The 19129-nt window shown below is 36.9% G+C and overlaps 1 protein-coding gene across 1 annotated transcript in view; it reads right to left on the reverse strand.

The window, feature by feature from the left end:
- Positions 1-18551, reverse strand: part of LOC134696381 (uncharacterized) — a 44113-nt gene extending 25562 nt beyond the window's left edge. The window contains exons 1-2 of the mRNA XM_063558117.1: positions 18381-18551; positions 16619-16762 (exon numbers count right to left, since the gene is read on the reverse strand). Coding sequence (XP_063414187.1) covers positions 16619-16762; positions 18381-18396 — 160 coding nt within the window. The 5' untranslated portion in view covers positions 18397-18551. The remainder of the gene's footprint in view (positions 1-16618; positions 16763-18380) is intronic.
- Positions 18552-19129: the final 578 nt, after the last annotated feature.

Below are 19129 nucleotides of genomic sequence, written 5' to 3' on the forward strand. Positions count from 1 at the left end.
TACAATATGTCTGAATCCATGACTCCTTCGCCAGCTTCAAGTATTTCAATCTCTTTAGTTATTGATTTTCGTAGCTTTTTCAATATCAAATTATATCTCCCGTGTGCTCTGGCATTAGATTTTCTTATATCAATTGGTAACTTGTCCAAAACTACAGGTACCAAAAGCGAACCATACATTTCAGGTGTTTGACAAAGTGACTTTAATCCTCGCACATATGATTCAAGTTTGTCTCCGTTAGACCTCATGCTAAATGCATCATTTGTCGGTGCGGGTAAGCTCATGAGTAATTTCATGTAAGCATTAAAAATTTTGTGTGGGTTTCATAATCTCTCTCTTAGCAAACAAACGGCTGTCTTATAATTGGCATGCGTAAGCGCAAATCCTGCTATGGTTAGGCGGCGGCGGACCAGTAAAGTTGCGTGATTGATTTCCGGTAGGATTTTCCTCTAATGGAATTCGTTCTCTAGTGTTTAGCGTGTAAACGGCTGATGTGTTAGTATTAATAGCGTTCGATGTAGATATATAGCATTCAGCATTAGCGTTCATTGTTGACTTTTCTTTTAAATTAGAAGTATTGTTGGAGGATTTGATTGTTTGCTTAAGTTTTCGTATTTGCCTTAGTTTACTCTCTAAATTAAACATATACTCATCCGAGTCTGTAATTTATTGTTCAATGTGATCCTCGTGTTGGACTTCTTTCATCTTCTCGTTTAAATAATGAATAATCTTCTTTTTCGTGGTTACGGCATACTTTGAATTCCTTGAATTCCTCCATTTTAACGTTTTCAGGATGTTGTGAAATAGTTATAGTGTCTTTATACTCTTTTATTTGTTTACGTTTTACCGCCATTTACGTAACAATAGGCCCGCAACGTCGTCACTTGCCGACGTCTCTCTTGTATATCATAGACTAGTAAAGCTTTGGAACATTGAAGACGCTTTTGTGTTTACTTATATCGATACGTCCAAAACATTGGTGCCGTGACCAGGAAATTGAACACTAACAGTAATAATCAATCAACGTCATCGATTATGAACATTTTGACCCCACACAGACTAGAAGAATGTGAAATACATAAATTCTGGGAATCCATAGGAACAGAAACAGACTGCGGAGTGAAAGCGAAAACAGACTTACAAGAAATGGCCACTTACCAAGAGAATAACATTCATTTAAAAGACAATAGGTACATCGCCCAAGTTCCCATGGAAACAGGAACATCCGGAGTTGCCGAGCAACGAGATGATCGCCAGAAAGAGAGCATACAACGTAATAAACCGACTTGCTAAAGAACCAGAGATGCTTAAGATATACGGTAACATAATCAACGACCAACAAAATCGAGGTTTTATAGAGAAGGTGGAGACCCCGGATGAGACTACTAATCGAATACATTATATTCCCGCACCACCAAGTGAAAAAAGATTCATCGACTACACCAATACGTATAGTATGTGATTGCAGTTGTCGTCAAGATTCAGAATCACCCAGCTTAAATGATTGCCTTTCTTCTACACCGCCGCAGCTTAATAAGCTAACAGATATACTTACAAGATTCCGCTACGGGAAGTACGCCTTAACAACTGATATTGAGAAAGCATTCCTACAGATTGGACTACACGAAGAAGACCGCGATTCCACCCGATTTTTCTGGCTTAGAGATCCAAGCAGCCCAAGAGTGAACTTGAGACTTACAGATTCAAGGTATTTTTATTCGGAGCGACATGTTCGCCATTTATTCTTAACGCGTCATTATTGAAACATTTATCAACGGTTACAAGTGCTACAGTTGAGATACTCAAGCGAGATTTGTATGTAGACAACGTACTTACAAGTGTTAATACGGAAGAAGCCGCCTTAAATTTCTTTGTAAAATCTAGAGAACTCATGACAAATGCAGGATTTAATTTGAGAACATGGAAGTCAAATAGCAATCAACTTAGCAACGAAGCTACAAAGGCAAACGTACTTGATACGGATATGGAGACGAAAATTCTTGGGATGCGTTGGGATGCGAAGTCAGACATACTGACATTTGCGAAATTAAATGAAGATCGTATAGATATTGATGATTCACAAGCGACAAAGAGAGAAATATTGAGTAAATCATCGTCAATTTACGACCCACTCGGAATTCTTGGACCAGTGACCGTAAGAGCTAAGCTACTGGTACAAACATTATGGAAAGAAGGATACGATTGGGACCAGGTGTTGCCTAGCAACATAGTTAAATCATGGTATGAAATTTTAGATGACATCCGAGATGTAACAGTTAATACGAAAATCGCACGACATTATTTCAACGATCAAAATGAGAACGAAAGCAACGAGAAAATCACATTACATGTCTTTGTTGATGCCAGCCAACGCGCTTATGGAACCATTGCCTACTTGTGTAAAGGAAACACTTCTTTTCTCGTAATTGCAAAAAACCGGATCGCTCCGCTCGCCAAAATGACATTACCAAAGCTAGAATTGATGGCTGCAGTAATAGGAGCTCGAATGGCTAAAAACCTCACAAAAAACCCTTAAGCCACAACGCACAGTACTATGGAGTGACAGTCAGATCGTTCTGCACTGGATTTCGTCTTTAAAATCATTTGGAAGATTTGTTCAGAATCGTGTGCTAGAAATTAAAGAAACGACACAAAATTACGACTGGAAATACGTACCAACAGAATCAAATCCAGCCGACCTTCAAACTCGAGTAATATCATCAATGCAATTCAAAGAATCGACTTTGTGGATGCAAGGACCGTCATGGATATCAGATAAGAACAGTTGGCCTACATGGACCCCACAAGTTTAACAAGAGACTATTTTGTTAACGACAACAGATGACAGCAAAAACATGAAACCGTGTGTATTAAATGGAATTTCGAAAATAATCGACCTATCAAGATTCTCGTCATTGAACAAGTTACTACGAGTTACATGCTACGTGCTTAAATTTGTGAGTATATGTAAAAGTAAGCGACCGTATAACTTGAGGAAATATGCTAGACACGGAAAAGATATTACGAAAGATGAAATTGACCGCGCAACTAGTACATGGATTACAGATATTCAAAATGAAAAAATCAGTAATGAAAAGCAGCAACTCGCAAACCCGTCACATGACAAGAATCTATCGTTAGTAAGACAACTGCGCTTGTTCATATATACAGAAGGTATCATTCGATGCGCCGGGCGCATACACAATTCACAGTTAGACGACTCCGCGAAGATTCCAGTGTTACTACCGAAGAAAAATGAATTTACGGACTTAGTTATATTGAACGCGCACCTGCAGATGTTACATTCTGGTGCTGGACAGACAATTACGCAAATCCGCCAATCGTATTGAATACCTTCCATTAGACAATGCGTTAACCACATCGTACAGAAATGTGTAAAGTGCCGAAAAGTGACCGGAAAAGCATTTCCACAGCAAATTTCGCCTCCGCTACCCAAGGATAGAGTCACCGATATGATACCGTTTACGACTGGTGTTGATTTCGCTGGACCGCTATTCGTTAAAGACAATGGACTTGTTACAAAATCGTATATTTGCTTATTCACATGTGCTTGCATTCGTGCCGTACACCTAGAACTTGTTACAGATATTACAATCGAATCATTCAAATTAGCGTTTAGACGATTCGTTAGTAGGAGAGGAATTCCGAGTACTGTGTATTCCGATAATGCACCAACCTTTGGTTCCGCCTCACATGACATTCTGAAGGAAATGAACATTCAAATTAATTGGATATTTATACCAAAAGCAGCACGGTACGGTGGATGGTTGAAGAGACTAGTTGGAATTACGAAAACAACATTGAAAAAAGTGCTCGGAAAATCACAAGTAAATTCTGACGTATTACGAACAATTTTGATAGAAATTGAACGTGTAATCAACGATCGTCCGATTACGTATGTATCGTCCGACATCCGAGATCCAGAGCCGCTTACGCCGTCACATCTGCTACAGGGAGAACATTATCACAAGAGAACAATTCTGATTCAGAGGACAATAATTTTAATTTAGATTTCACAGAGGCAAACAAACGTTTTAATCATAAAGTAGCTTTGATTGAACACTTTGCAAAACGATGGAGAATGGAATACCTCACTGGATTAAGAGAATTTCATCGCGTCGCGGGAGACAAAAGCGCACATGTGAAAATCGGTTCCGTCGTACAAATCATGGACAATTCACCGAGAATGATGTGGAAACTAGCAGTTATAGAAGATTTGATCACCGGAAAAGATGAAGTCGTAAGAGGAGTCAAACTTCGGACATCAAATGGACTGATTACCACGAGACCAATTGTGAAAGTGGTGCCATTGGAAATATGAAGTACAATTGTTAAAAGTGTTTTTTCAATACCCCTTTTTATGAACAAAATATGAACAGTAATTGCATTTTGCGGCCCCCAGAATGTTGTGAATTAGTTATTGTTTCTTCATACTCTTTGATTTGTTTAACGTTTTACCGCCATTTACGTAACAATAGGCCCGCAACGTCGTGACTTGCCGACGTCTCTCTTGTATATTATAGACTAGTAAAGCTTACGAACATTGAAGACGCTTTTGTGTTTACTTATATCGATACGTCCAAAACACAGGACTTTCCTTTAGCTCCTCAGATTTGATCCAAAGCTTCGTCGCGTTAAGGTTACAACGTTACTATAGCGTAATGTTTGTATTTCGCGTATTTTCCGACATGATTTTTATGGAGAGTATGTTAAGGCACAACTTTAATCCCCAATAGAGGTCAGAATTGCCATGATCCCAGAAAAATATTAAAGCTCGGAACTTTGCGGTAAGGACATACTAAGAAGTACCGAATATGTGGTTTGTAAGTAAAATACGTTATATATTTCGGAACCACTGTAATGGCCAGATGGCTCAGGATTATATAGAAAAGAGTGGTGAATAGTCTAGGTTAATACCAGTGGTGTAGAATAGAGAGTGCTGCCACACTTTCAAATTTAGTAACTAACAGTGAACGTGAAAGAAGGAAGGTGACAGTGAAAAAGAAAGTGACGTCATTTTAGTAAGTAAAAGTAATGACGTAACATTATATAGGTAGAATAGTGTCATGGTGTAAAAGTACAGTAGTGTGATTTAAAACTGTTGAATAGGAGTAAGGTGTGTAAGGGTAAGTAAAGTTAGGGTTAGAATTTGAATAGAAGTACGTGGTGGTGTTTTTTTAAATCGAAAAAAAAAATCCAAAATATAGAAATATTTTTAAAAGTATTGAGAATACGATGGCATCTTATAACCAATATCATTTCATTGATCTGAATACCTTTGACACAAAAGAAAAAACAAAAATGAAGGGACCTGCAAACAAGTGAGGTGAACCAAATTATATAGATTACAAGTGTGGATGGAATATTTTGTGAAAGTTACCTACTAATCTTGAAGTCAAGAAAGTGGGTTAAAAGTAAGGTGTGGCTTGAAGTGGGTTGTATTACGAAACGAGAAGGGCCGTTTATCAGAAGTACGATTGCCTGCACCCTAATAATCCAGTAAACCGCGTGGTAGTACATGTCCTTGTTTTCCTTTTCACATCTAGTAAACATTAGATTTATAAAAATAAAAGTGGTGGTGAGGGGTGTGAAATTGAAACAAATCATCATAAAAGACATGTGGGTGTAAGGTATTAAATAAACAATGGCATTAACAAACAAAAACATACCGGGTGCGTCTAGATTGTCATTTAATATACGTACTATACTTAATGAAGTGGTGGTGCTAGGTTTATAAAGACAATACCAACGGGTCATTTACAAATAACGGTAAACCACTTACATCGAATGGCAAAGGGTCTTGGGTTAAAAGGATATAGTATAAATCCAAAAGACGTGTTGGTAAAGCTTATTGAAGACAAAACGCATCAAGTCTTATCCCGTTCATAATTGTTCACTAAAAATGAATTTTATACTAAAAGAAAAGAAACGTTGTATATCTTATAGATCTAGGTAAAAGAAAAACGACTCCAACAAGACATAGCTAAGAAACCTGTTATTAAGGTGAAAGATGGTAGAAAGAAGTACGTAATCATTGAACCATTTGTTAATTCATTGTTAAGGCAAGTCGACGTGCTTTACATACATTTGATTAGTAAAAACAGACGCACAACAATTAAACTAGGCATCGAAGGTACAATATTTGCTTCTAGTACAGTTGGTAAAAACAAACCCTGCAACAGGTGACAGTGATTTCACTTTTTAGGACAACTCAAGTTAGTATTACTCATGAATCAACCAACTAAGACACTGCACTAACAGTAATGATAGAAAAGGCAAAAGACAGGATAGCAACTTGCATGCGTGATGGAAGTGAGTGAACGTTAGTCATATTGTAGAAGTACACCTTCATATGGATAAATTGTATCCCTGAAGTGTAAGTCTTACCTACGCCTTTCAGTAAAACTAGAAGAAGACTTTTATTTACGTGAGCTGTGTTCTCAAAATCACATAATGAGGAGATGGATCAGGAAAGTACACACCGAGTGATTCAATACAAAAAATAGGTAAATGAGTTGACCAAAAAAGGGGAAGGGGCTAGTTATTGTCGTTGAAACATATTGACCAAATATGAAAGGCTAAATACTACCTTGTATACTTTATGTGTTTGGGTATGGTGTTGAAATAAACAACAACTCTTAAGAGAATTTGCAGGGTATCCGTTAAAAATTCAAAGAACATCAGAAAGGATAGAACTCACACAAACATGTTATATTTAACTAAATTGAATGCTACTAAACAACATTACTGTTGGATAAAACTTTATCACATTTGTTAAGTCCCCAATGGTCATCCCACAATGTTATTGTGTTTTTGTCGAAGATGTATGAACCACGGTTGAAGTGATGACTTTTTAGACGAACATTTAGTGTATTGTGATACATTTAAGAGGAATGGAGTGAAAATCGAGATTCCAGAAGAAGATACCTTTACAATATCTTACAACTTAGTACAAACGTAAATTGCGATAACCTTATGTTATTTATGCTGATTTTCTATGTAACTTAAAACAGATAGACACTTGCCAAACTGAGAAATTAAAAGCTTACACAGATGTTTACCAAAACAATACACCTTCTGGTTTTACTTCTGTATCAAGAATGTTCATGGGGAATACAAAGACACAAAAGTGTACTCTAGTGAAGACATTGTTAATAAATTTGTGGCTTGTATGGAAGAGATAATGAAGGAGATTACAGACATGACAGACATATACATGGATTAAAAGACCTGGTGGTGACTGATGAAGATCCCAAATGTTTTACAGCGAGTTAAAATTGTCATACGTGCGATGATAAATTAGGGGAAGCAAAGTGCGTGAGCACGGCCACTTGACAGGAAAGTATCGTGTAGCAGCACATAAAACAATGTAACTTAAACTGCCAACTATCTACCTTTGTTCCAATTGTGTTTCATAACTTAACAGGGTATGACTCCCACTTGTTCGTAAATGCGTTTGGGGTTTACCGATGGTGAAGTGAATTGCATTTCCAACACTGATGAAAAGAACATATTTTTTTCTAATAAAGTGTATGGATAAGAAATGCTTTTCATTGATTTGTGTAGGTTTATGTTAACTTCGTTCTATACCTTATATATTTAGCTAAGAATTTAAAGTTGAACAAATTAAAGGTATGAAAGTCGTGATTTGGGTAGCATTATGAATTAATAATAAAAAAGTGTATATCTTCTGATTTCATCAAGGATCATTACAACATGACGAAAACACAACTACTACTGTGAAATTACTTTAATTTGTGGGTATTTTCGTGGATTGAGAAATATTAACATGTTCGTGGGTTTTTAAATTCGTGGATTTTAGTTTTCTAAAATCAAAATTGAAACATTTACTTTAGTATGCGATTCGAAGCGTAGGTTACAAATTGTCTGGATTGAAGGAAATTGCAAAGAAAACATTGACCTGTGTTAATTGTAGTTATCACACTAATTGACCAGAGATCGAGTGATCAACAGATGCAAGACCTTCAAATGTGTTAATTAAGCCATTAACATGTCACCTAAAGAAAACAGCTACATAAACAAATACAAAAAAACTATCTTGATTTGTAAACAAACGCAAGCCGAGCATGACATTATTATTTCCCATGCATACGAGAATTACGAGGACATAAAATGAACACTTTATCATAGCATATTTTTAATACCAGAAATCTGACTTTCATTGATAAAAAAGTATTTTTTCTATGAGAAATAAAAGATCAAAAGTTGTACATCTTAGGTTTTTAAAGATTAAATAGGTATAATCATGCCTGCAGTTGGAGTTCATAGTGCAACTTTTATAGCATTCTCAGATTTGGCGATATTCAATATATTCTCTATATCATATCAGTAGTAAAACCTATAGCTACATAGGGATCTTTCCATTTCTTGATTTGGACCACGGTTGTTTTATTTCGTTGGACACTTAAATTCTTGGATAAAGTCATCCAGGAAAACCACGTAAATTGGTTCCCCATGAATAAAAGTACTTTCTCAGTATCTGCTGACCGACTTTACAATGAACACGTTAGTGTGGCTGACTTTTCTCATGTACAATATGTGTTTACTACATTTAACTGTCAAACATTACAAATGGTCAAGACTACCACGACATTGTGCAATTGGAAGATATCTTTACAAACTAAAGTGCCTTTTGTTTAAAATACCAAGGGCTTGACGCATTTCATTATTATACGTCAACAGGGCTAGCTTACGATGTGGAGTTAAAAATAAGCAAAGTAAGATTAGACATGTTAATTCTGCTGGTAATATGCAACACGAAAAGGGGTGTGTGCTAAAATAAGCCATCGCCATGGGTGGCCAACGCCAAATACGTGAGTGGCTACGACCCATCACAACCAACGATTTTCTTGGAATACTTAGGTACTAACAATTTGTATGTGTTGGTCATGTCCGTAACCTCCAGGGGTTTTGAATGCGTGGACAACCTTGAAGACATTGACATGTGGAAATATGAGAACGAGGTTGGGAACATAACTGAATGTGATTTGGATTACTCAGGAGACAATACAATAGCCATAACGACTAATCATTTTAAATGAAAACATAAAAATGAACAAGGTTCATAAGTTGGTGCCGCATTTAGATTAAAACAAACGTGTAAAGTATGTTCTTCATCATAGAAATTTGAAACAGTGTTGTTCCCACAGGTTGGTATAAACCAAAGTGAATCGTGTGTCAAAACTATAGCAATCAATATGGCTTAAAATTTTCATTTACCTGAACACTTACATTAGAATCCTAGCCAGCATCGTGTCTGAAAAGAATTCATTTAAACTGATGAACAACTCCATGTTTGGAAATGCCATGAAAAACATACGTTAACGAGTGAATATAATATGAATGATTACTGATAGACAACCGTTGAAATTAATAGCGAAAACCATCTGTGACCGATTCGTGGTGTATAACGAGTCCATGGTAGTAGTAAACATACAGAAAACCAAACTCAAGTTTGACAAGCCTGTGTACTTTGGAGCATGCATCTTAGACATTTTCAAAGATGTTAAATGTACGAAATTCATTTGGACTGTGTGCGTAAAAGCAACGGGAACAAAGTTCGACTTCTGTTTACCGACACTGATAGTTAAGCCTATCAAATTCAAACCGACGACTTTCACAAAGACATGTCTCACATTCAAAACAAGTTTGACACACCAACCTGTTGTATGGACAACACGTTTTGGAATTCCGACCAACGTCAACAACAAAGAATGATTTGTATGCATGTGGTGGTCAAATGATGGCTAAGTTTGTAGGGCTTCTTACAAGATGTGATAGTATCGAATGGGTGATGGTCAACACACCAGGAAAGCTAAAGGAATGAAGAAACAAGTCAATTGACAGAAAATAACGATTACAAGACGTGTTTGATGATCCAATAAAGATATCATAGAAAAATAAACGTCATTCGCAATAACCTTCACAACGTGGTGTCTGGAGAAATTTATACAATATGACAAACGTTACATTGTAAAATATGGATTCAGTGCCTTGGTACATAGTCATTACAAAATTGAACCAAAATTCTATAAGGACGTATGGTAATAGAAGTAACAATGTCTAGAGTCATTAAACCTCTAAAACAACATTATATGAAGAACGACAATATTTCTCGAATATGGATATTATTAAAAGGCGATTGCAACTTAGCGCCCGTTTGGATGCCCGAAAACTTAAAATAAGTGATACGTGTACACAACAGTATACTTCCCAACAAGCTCCTTTCAAACGGAGAGTAAAATAAATGATGCGTGTACACAACATTCTACTTTCCAACAAGTCCCTATCAAACGGAAAGTGGGAGAAAACAGTTTAAACTCTTCAGATATTCTATGTTCGAGGTGTATTAATGCAGGTTATCCTTTTTCAAAAAAACTTTAAACCCTTCCATTATGGGATCTGGAACCCATTGGACGTGTTAGTTTAAGACGACAACCAGCAAAGTCATGTTGATTCTTACGGACATCCACACACCCCTTACGTTATGGTAAATTACTTGAAACTTAAGATCTGCTACATCACCGATGAACTTCAGATAAGAGCACCAGTGGTCTGTTGACACTTTTGTTTGTATATGTCACAATTATTGTCTAATGAAAATGATAAAGTTGCTTTTCCATGACAGACAAATTTGGATTTTATGGAAATGGCGAAATAAATATGAGTCAATTGCTTGAAAAATTAAACATGGACGACAATCGCATCACTAACATTAAATCTCCGAATAAAAATACGCCGTCTGGCCACCACAGAGGTTCAAAGTTGCCCATTTACGTATGTTCCATATCAACCACACATTCAGTACTCTTCGGTATATCCCTACGGCAAAGTTCCGAACCGGACCTAGCTCATTTTAGAGGTATTGACCCAAGCTATTCCCCACTTAAATATTTTTCTGGGATCCGGGCCCGTCTGGCCACCACAGAGGTTCAAAGTTGCCCATTTACGTATTTTTCATATCAATCACACATTCGGTACTCTTCGGTATATCCCTACGGCAAAGTTCCGAACCGGACCTAGCTCATTTTAAAGGTATTGACCCAAGCTATTCCCCACTTAAATATTTTTCTGGGATCCGGGCCCGTCTGGCCACCACAGAGGTTCAAAGTTGCCCATTTACGTATTTTTCATATCAATCACACATTCGGTACTCTTCGGTATATCCCTACGGCAAAGTTCCGAACCGGACCTAGCTCATTTTAAAGGTATTGACCCAAGCTATTCCCCACTTAAATATTTTTCTGGGATCCGGGCCCGTCTGGCCACTACAGAGGTTCAAAGTTGCCCATTTACGTATTTTTCATATCAATCACACATTCGGTACTCTTCGGTATATCCCTACGGCAAAGTTCCGAACCGGACCTAGCTCATTTTAAAGGTATTGACCCAAGCTATTCCCCACTTAAATATTTTTCTGGGATCCGGGCCCGTCTGGCCACCACAGAGGTTCAAAGTTGCCCATTTACGTATTTTTCATATCAATCACACATTCGGTACTCTTCGGTATATCCCTACGGCAAAGTTCCGAACCGGACCTAGCTCATTTTAAAGGTATTGACCCAAGCTATTCCCCACTTAAATATTTTTCTGGGATCCGGGCCCGTCTGGCCACCACAGAGGTTCAAAGTTGCCCATTTACGTATTTTTCATATCAATCACACATTCGGTACTCTTCGGTATATCCCTACGGCAAAGTTCCGAACCGGACCTAGCTCATTTTAAAGGTATTGACCCAAGCTATTCCCCACTTAAATATTTTTCTGGGATCCGGGCCCGTCTGGCCACCACAGAGGTTCAAAGTTGCCCATTTACGTATTTTTCATATCAATCACACATTCGGTACTCTTCGGTATATCCCTACGGCAAAGTTCCGAACCGGACCTAGCTCATTTTAAAGGTATTGACCCAAGCTATTCCCCACTTAGATATTTTTCTGGGATCCGGGCCCGTCTGGCCACCACAGAGGTTCAAAGTTGCCCATTTACGTATTTTTCATATCAATCACACATTCGGTACTCTTCGGTATATCCCTACGGCAAAGTTCCGAACCGGACCTAGCTCATTTTAAAGGTATTGACCCAAGCTATTCCCCACTTAGATATTTTTCTGGGATCCGGGCCCGTCTGGCCACCACAGAGGTTCAAAGTTGCCCATTTACGTATTTTTCATATCAATCACACATTCGGTACTCTTCGGTATATCCCTACGGCAAAGTTCCGAACCGGACCTAGCTCATTTTAAAGGTATTGACCCAAGCTATTCCCCACTTAAATATTTTTCTGGGATCCGGGCCCGTCTGGCCACCACAGAGGTTCAAAGTTGCCCATTTACGTATTTTTCATATCAATCACACATTCGGTACTCTTCGGTATATCCCTACGGCAAAGTTCCGAACCGGACCTAGCTCATTTTAAAGGTATTGACCCAAGCTATTCCCCACTTAAATATTTTTCTGGGATCCGGGCCCGTCTGGCCACCACAGAGGTTCAAAGTTGCCCATTTACGTATTTTTCATATCAATCACACATTCGGTACTCTTCGGTATATCCCTACGGCAAAGTTCCGAACCGGACCTAGCTCATTTTAAAGGTATTGACCCAAGCTATTCCCCACTTAGATATTTTTCTGGGATCCGGGCCCGTCTGGCCACCACAGAGGTTCAAAGTTGCCCATTTACGTATTTTTCATATCAATCACACATTCGGTACTCTTCGGTATATCCCTACGGCAAAGTTCCGAACCGGACCTAGCTCATTTTAAAGGTATTGACCCAAGCTATTCCCCACTTAGATATTTTTCTGGGATCCGGGCCCGTCTGGCCACCACAGAGGTTCAAAGTTGCCCATTTACGTATTTTTCATATCAATCACACATTCGGTACTCTTCGGTATATCCCTACGGCAAAGTTCCGAACCGGACCTAGCTCATTTTAAAGGTATTGACCCAAGCTATTCCCCACTTAAATATTTTTCTGGGATCCGGGCCCGTCTGGCCACCACAGAGGTTCAAAGTTGCCCATTTACGTATTTTTCATATCAATCACACATTCGGTACTCTTCGGTATATCCCTACGGCAAAGTTCCGAACCGGACCTAGCTCATTTTAAAGGTATTGACCCAAGCTATTCCCCACTTAGATATTTTTCTGGGATCCGGGCCCGTCTGGCCACCACAGAGGTTCAAAGTTGCCCATTTACGTATTTTTCATATCAATCACACATTTGGTACTCTTCGGTATATCCCTACGGCAAAGTTCCGAACCGGACCTAGCTCATTTTAAAGGTATTGACCCAAGCTATTCCCCACTTAGATATTTTTCTGGGATCCGGGCCCGTCTGGCCACCACAGAGGTTCAAAGTTGCCCATTTACGTATTTTTCATATCAATCACACATTCGGTACTCTTCGGTATATCCCTACGGCAAAGTTCCGAACCGGACCTAGCTCATTTTAAAGGTATTGACCCAAGCTATTCCCCACTTAAATATTTTTCTGGGATCCGGGCCCGTCTGGCCACCACAGAGGTTCAAAGTTGCCCATTTACGTATTTTTCATATCAATCACACATTCGGTACTCTTCGGTATATCCCTACGGCAAAGTTCCGAACCGGACCTAGCTCATTTTAAAGGTATTGACCCAAGCTATTCCCCACTTAAATATTTTTCTGGGATCCGGGCCCGTCTGGCCACCACAGAGGTTCAAAGTTGCCCATTTACGTATTTTTCATATCAATCACACATTCGGTACTCTTCGGTATATCCCTACGGCAAAGTTCCGAACCGGACCTAGCTCATTTTAAAGGTATTGACCCAAGCTATTCCCCACTTAGATATTTTTCTGGGATCCGGGCCCGTCTGGCCACCACAGAGGTTCAAAGTTGCCCATTTACGTATTTTTCATATCAATCACACATTCGGTACTCTTCGGTATATCCCTACGGCAAAGTTCCGAACCGGACCTAGCTCATTTTAAAGGTATTGACCCAAGCTATTCCCCACTTAAATATTTTTCTGGGATCCGGGCCCGTCTGGCCACCACAGAGGTTCAAAGTTGCCCATTTACGTATTTTTCATATCAATCACACATTCGGTACTCTTCGGTATATCCCTACGGCAAAGTTCCGAACCGGACCTAGCTCATTTTAAAGGTATTGACCCAAGCTATTCCCCACTTAAATATTTTTCTGGGATCCGGGCCCGTCTGGCCACCACAGAGGTTCAAAGTTGCCCATTTACGTATTTTTCATATCAATCACACATTCGGTACTCTTCGGTATATCCCTACGGCAAAGTTCCGAACCGGACCTAGCTCATTTTAAAGGTATTGACCCAAGCTATTCCCCACTTAGATATTTTTCTGGGATCCGGGCCCGTCTGGCCACCACAGAGGTTCAAAGTTGCCCATTTACGTATTTTTCATATCAATCACACATTCGGTACTCTTCGGTATATCCCTACGGCAAAGTTCCGAACCGGACCTAGCTCATTTTAAAGGTATTGACCCAAGCTATTCCCCACTTAAATATTTTTCTGGGATCCGGGCCCGTCTGGCCACCACAGAGATGCAAAGTTCCCGATTTACGTATTTTCAATACCCATAACCAAAAATCTTTTTAGTCACGTTTTTATTACACCCAATTTATATACTATAGAGTCTTTAATATCTTTGCATTTGAAATATTGAAACACCAGGGTTCTCACTGTCATCTGAGTGGTCTCCCGTAGGTCTTCACTATATATTTATTCTTTTTTGACTTTCCATAGATATTTCTTTTCATATATCTGAATGTTTTTAGAGTGGCCGGCTTTAGTTTTAGTTTTATATATTATATATTAAATTAAATCTTTGATGAATCTTTGATGTCGTTTTATTGATAAAAATCTATACAACATAAAGACAAATATGCAATTTATATAAGGGTTTATATTCGAGGACAACGAGAATTTACGACAGCTTGAAGGGGTCATAAAACTATTTGCGGCGTTATTTTTCACTCCTGTTAACCATGTAACTTTGAAAATTATACTTTTTAATGATTTTCAACTATATTTTAATATTGAACCGACTGCTAGCAACCGTCTGATATTGAATATCGAATATCGAATAACAAACCGGCAGCTTACTTCACATACATATTTTAAACGTAATGAAATGCTTTTAAATTAAGTACAAGCCGCGAAATTGTCGAATTCCGCTGTTGAATTATTTTTTACTAAGATTTAGCGATTTTTGGAACGTTTGAGTCTGATGCAGTTTTTGGGCTTTTAGACATATTGTCAAAATTGGCTGCTGGAAAAAAGTGGCTGCTATCTTGATTGGCCGATAAAAGTGGCTGCCAGCTTGAGTCTGGTTAATCTTTTAACATTTTCGCTTTAGTTTTTGACATTGATTTTGCATAAATCATTTGAATAACTTAAACCCCCGTGTACAAATATTTGTGCAGTGTCACATATAGATTTAATTGTTTTTTTCCCTTGTACTTCAAACTTTAGTTTATTTTTTGCTAAACAGGAAGTTTTAGAATGGTTTTTGACCATTTTGTATCTTCCTACGTCTTAAAAATAACTTACCAGTCCGATATATAAAATCTATAAATGTTGAATATTTAAATAACTACCCAAATTATAGTGTCCCTCCTATTAGTTTATATTGGGATCTTTATATATAGGGTAGTTAAAGTCCGATAGGATTGCTATATCTATCTACATATTTTAACATGATGCATGTACAACAAGAATTAGTCACTCTGTCACATTTTTAAAATTCAAGTTAACCGTAAATTTTTGCTTCAAATTCTTATTTGGCATATATGTGTAATTTAAATTTTTCATTAAAAAATCACATTCTAGAGTACTAAATCCTGATTGATGTGACCACTGACAACAAACTACATTAAACCAGCTTTAACCCGTCTTATAGCCGATTGCATGTAGTGTGTAGGTAAAGGTAATATCTTTAGTTAGCTTATTTTATTGATTTACTTTCTTGTTTAAATTTTTTTTATAACGATTATGTGAATATATCATATCTTTCCTTAAAATAATCGTCCTGAACATACTCGAAATATTTGCCACTGAACGATAAGCGACCAACAATCAATCAATCACTTTAAACAAACAACACTACTTTACGATAAAAGATACCCATTGGAAACACTCGCAACAAGGTACAGCCCAAACATAAAGCAAGTGACTTGACTGTTTAATACACATCTAACTTCGTCGTTTTGATCTGGGGTCATACATTGTAAGTTGGTGCTTATACATAAGTAGTATATTAAGGCCAAAACAATACTATACAATACAAGATATTTCCATATCTTGTATCAGAGGTAGACATTTAAATTTAAGGTAGGTATAGAGAAAAAGAGAACACACGATGACCTATACTTGTAAATGTTTGTGTCATTTTGGTCTTTTGTGGATAGTTGTCTTATTGGCAATCATATCACATCTTCTTTTTTTATTCACTTTATCTAAAAATAAAAAAAATCATCTAAAAAATTACCCAAACACATATACCCTCTTTCTGTAATGAAACAGGAAACACGCAACTATATACTATATTATACTTACCAGTAGCTGCCTTGTTAATAAGAATTCCTTTATAAGGGCCACCAGCCACGTGATGCACTTTCTTGAAATCAATTTCACTATGATTCACTCTCTCCAACCTCATGATTGCGCTACCATTCCTTTTGGCCGCAGTCATCACTATCTCTAAAATAAACAAGTGGGGTTTCAGTTTCAAAAGTTCAAGAGGCTTAATTTGTCTCGAATCAAGTACTTAGCTGATATTTTGTCTTTCTTATATCCAGTATAATTACAAGTCTTGGTGCATTCATATCAATTGAACTATACAGATTGTTTTCCGATAAATTCAAAGATACCATACATTGTATATTATTTACTGATTCGAACGCTGCTGTTGATTTTTTTTATCCTTCTGTTATGGAATCAATTGGTTCCTCATATCTAGTCGATTTTTATTCTTCTGCGTACATTTCATATAAAAATTTATGAACAATTAAAAAAGAAGCGATCTTGAACAATTCCCATAACCAAATAGAGGTAGACGATACGGAAGGAACAATAAAACTCATAAGTTGGAAATAACCTGACAACGCCATGGCAAACATGTGTTGATTTATAAAGGTTTTTTTTATTAAATCAAACTTAAGGAAAGAAAATGCACTTCATCTTAAGGCCGCATTTCTTGATATAGTATTGTATCAACCACATGCTCGTGTTTTTTTATTTTAATCATTGTTGACTTTTTAGTTTAAATTTTACGATTTATTTATAATTTTATAGAACATGAAGATGAACCTTCAATAAAGCGTACTTGAGACCATAAAATGTCAGATAAGTGTTTACATTGAAATGTACAACCCAGTTTAATTGTCTTAGGATAATAAAACATTAAAAAGGTACATACACTTATTTGTAAACATGAAGACGAGGCGTGGAGGGGAGACTTCGATTGAGTCTTTTGATAATTTTTATATTTTTAAAGTATCAAAATGACAGTGGTTTAAAATAAAATGTCAGTGGTTGAAAATAAAATGACAGTGGTTAAAAATGTTGAAAATATGAAAATTTCACTACAACAGTTGTAACCGCTAAAAGTTCTAAAACAAATAGCTGCATGCAGACAACAAATGAAATTGGAATTCCATTTTATAATGCACAGACTAAAATGCATTAAATATCGATTGATCATAAGTCTCCAAAGAGAATAATACTTTGGAGAACAACATTGAAATTGCAGAGTACTAGCTTGTGTGACATTAGCTTTAAAATTAAACGAAAGAGTGCATCCTGATATTAGTAATGAATTACTTTGTCCTACAGTGTTTCACTTTTACAAATTGTGACTTGGATGAAGGATTGTCTCAATGGCACTGACTCATAGTGATACCACATCTTCTTATATCATATATTTTTAATAATTTAATAACAATATAAATCAGACTGTTCACTATATATTACATATCTTTGTAATGTTTAAATTCCCTTTAAACAAATAATGCCATACTTCAAAGATTTGTTTATATTTACTTTCATATTCAGTTTTTCGCGCACAGTTTTATTTCAAAGATCAACTAATGGAGTTTTTAGATCTTTGCAATACCCGCAAAATTATCAAACATAATATAATTCATATTTCTATACCAAAATAAAACTTGATGAATTCAGTTTTGACAATTGATTGTTATTGTACACAATGACATTAGCTAATTCAATTTCTGAAATTTCTAGATGCTTAAATCGATTTAGCAAACCTCATGCATATAGTATAGAATCAGAAAAATTATAACAACTTAAATTTCCCTACCTTCTTCTGATTCCATGGCTGCCACTTTCAAGCAGACGACAGTTTCTCTAGTGTCACGAGGAATGCCCTCCTACGTATCTTTTGCAATGTACATTTCCCGTATCACACCCTGTTTATTTAGTCCATATATAGTAGATTTATAGTCCTACCAAAAATGGAATTGACATGTAGGTAGACGCTTTCAAATCTGTATTGATTTTGTCTAGTCTAAATATAGAATGTCCACAATATATCTGTTTTAACCTTTCCCGTCCGATTTGATGGATAACGCTGATGTATAAATGAATTTGAAGAATGAAGCATCGGGTTTTTTTTATTTTTAAAGGTTAAAACATGCTGCGTCCAATTTGAGTTTGAATGCAACTATATATAAGCATTTAAGTTTGTCCGCAGTGTGTTAAATATATTCAAATTGTTCATCATTTTTTCAAGTAGATTAAAACTGTATAATATAACATTTGATCCCTTTGATCGTTGAATTAGTATGATAAATGTATCAATGTAAATGGTCATCCATATTTCTTATGCAAATTACAAGTATTGAATAATTTTTCCTCAACTCATCCAGCTAGGTCATGTACCTCACTCGGCGTACATTTGTAGATCTTGAGGTTTTTCTCAATGGTCATTGAAAGTAATTATGTATACAAACTGTTTGTCTGATTCAAATCCAGTTAGTTCGATAAAATTCATCAATACAAAATTTTACCAAACTATGCAAATTTGCAATAAACACCAAATAGCAATTC

This window comes from Mytilus trossulus, chromosome 14 (assembly GCF_036588685.1).
Source record: "Mytilus trossulus isolate FHL-02 chromosome 14, PNRI_Mtr1.1.1.hap1, whole genome shotgun sequence".
Classification (NCBI taxonomy): domain Eukaryota; kingdom Metazoa; phylum Mollusca; class Bivalvia; order Mytilida; family Mytilidae; genus Mytilus; species Mytilus trossulus.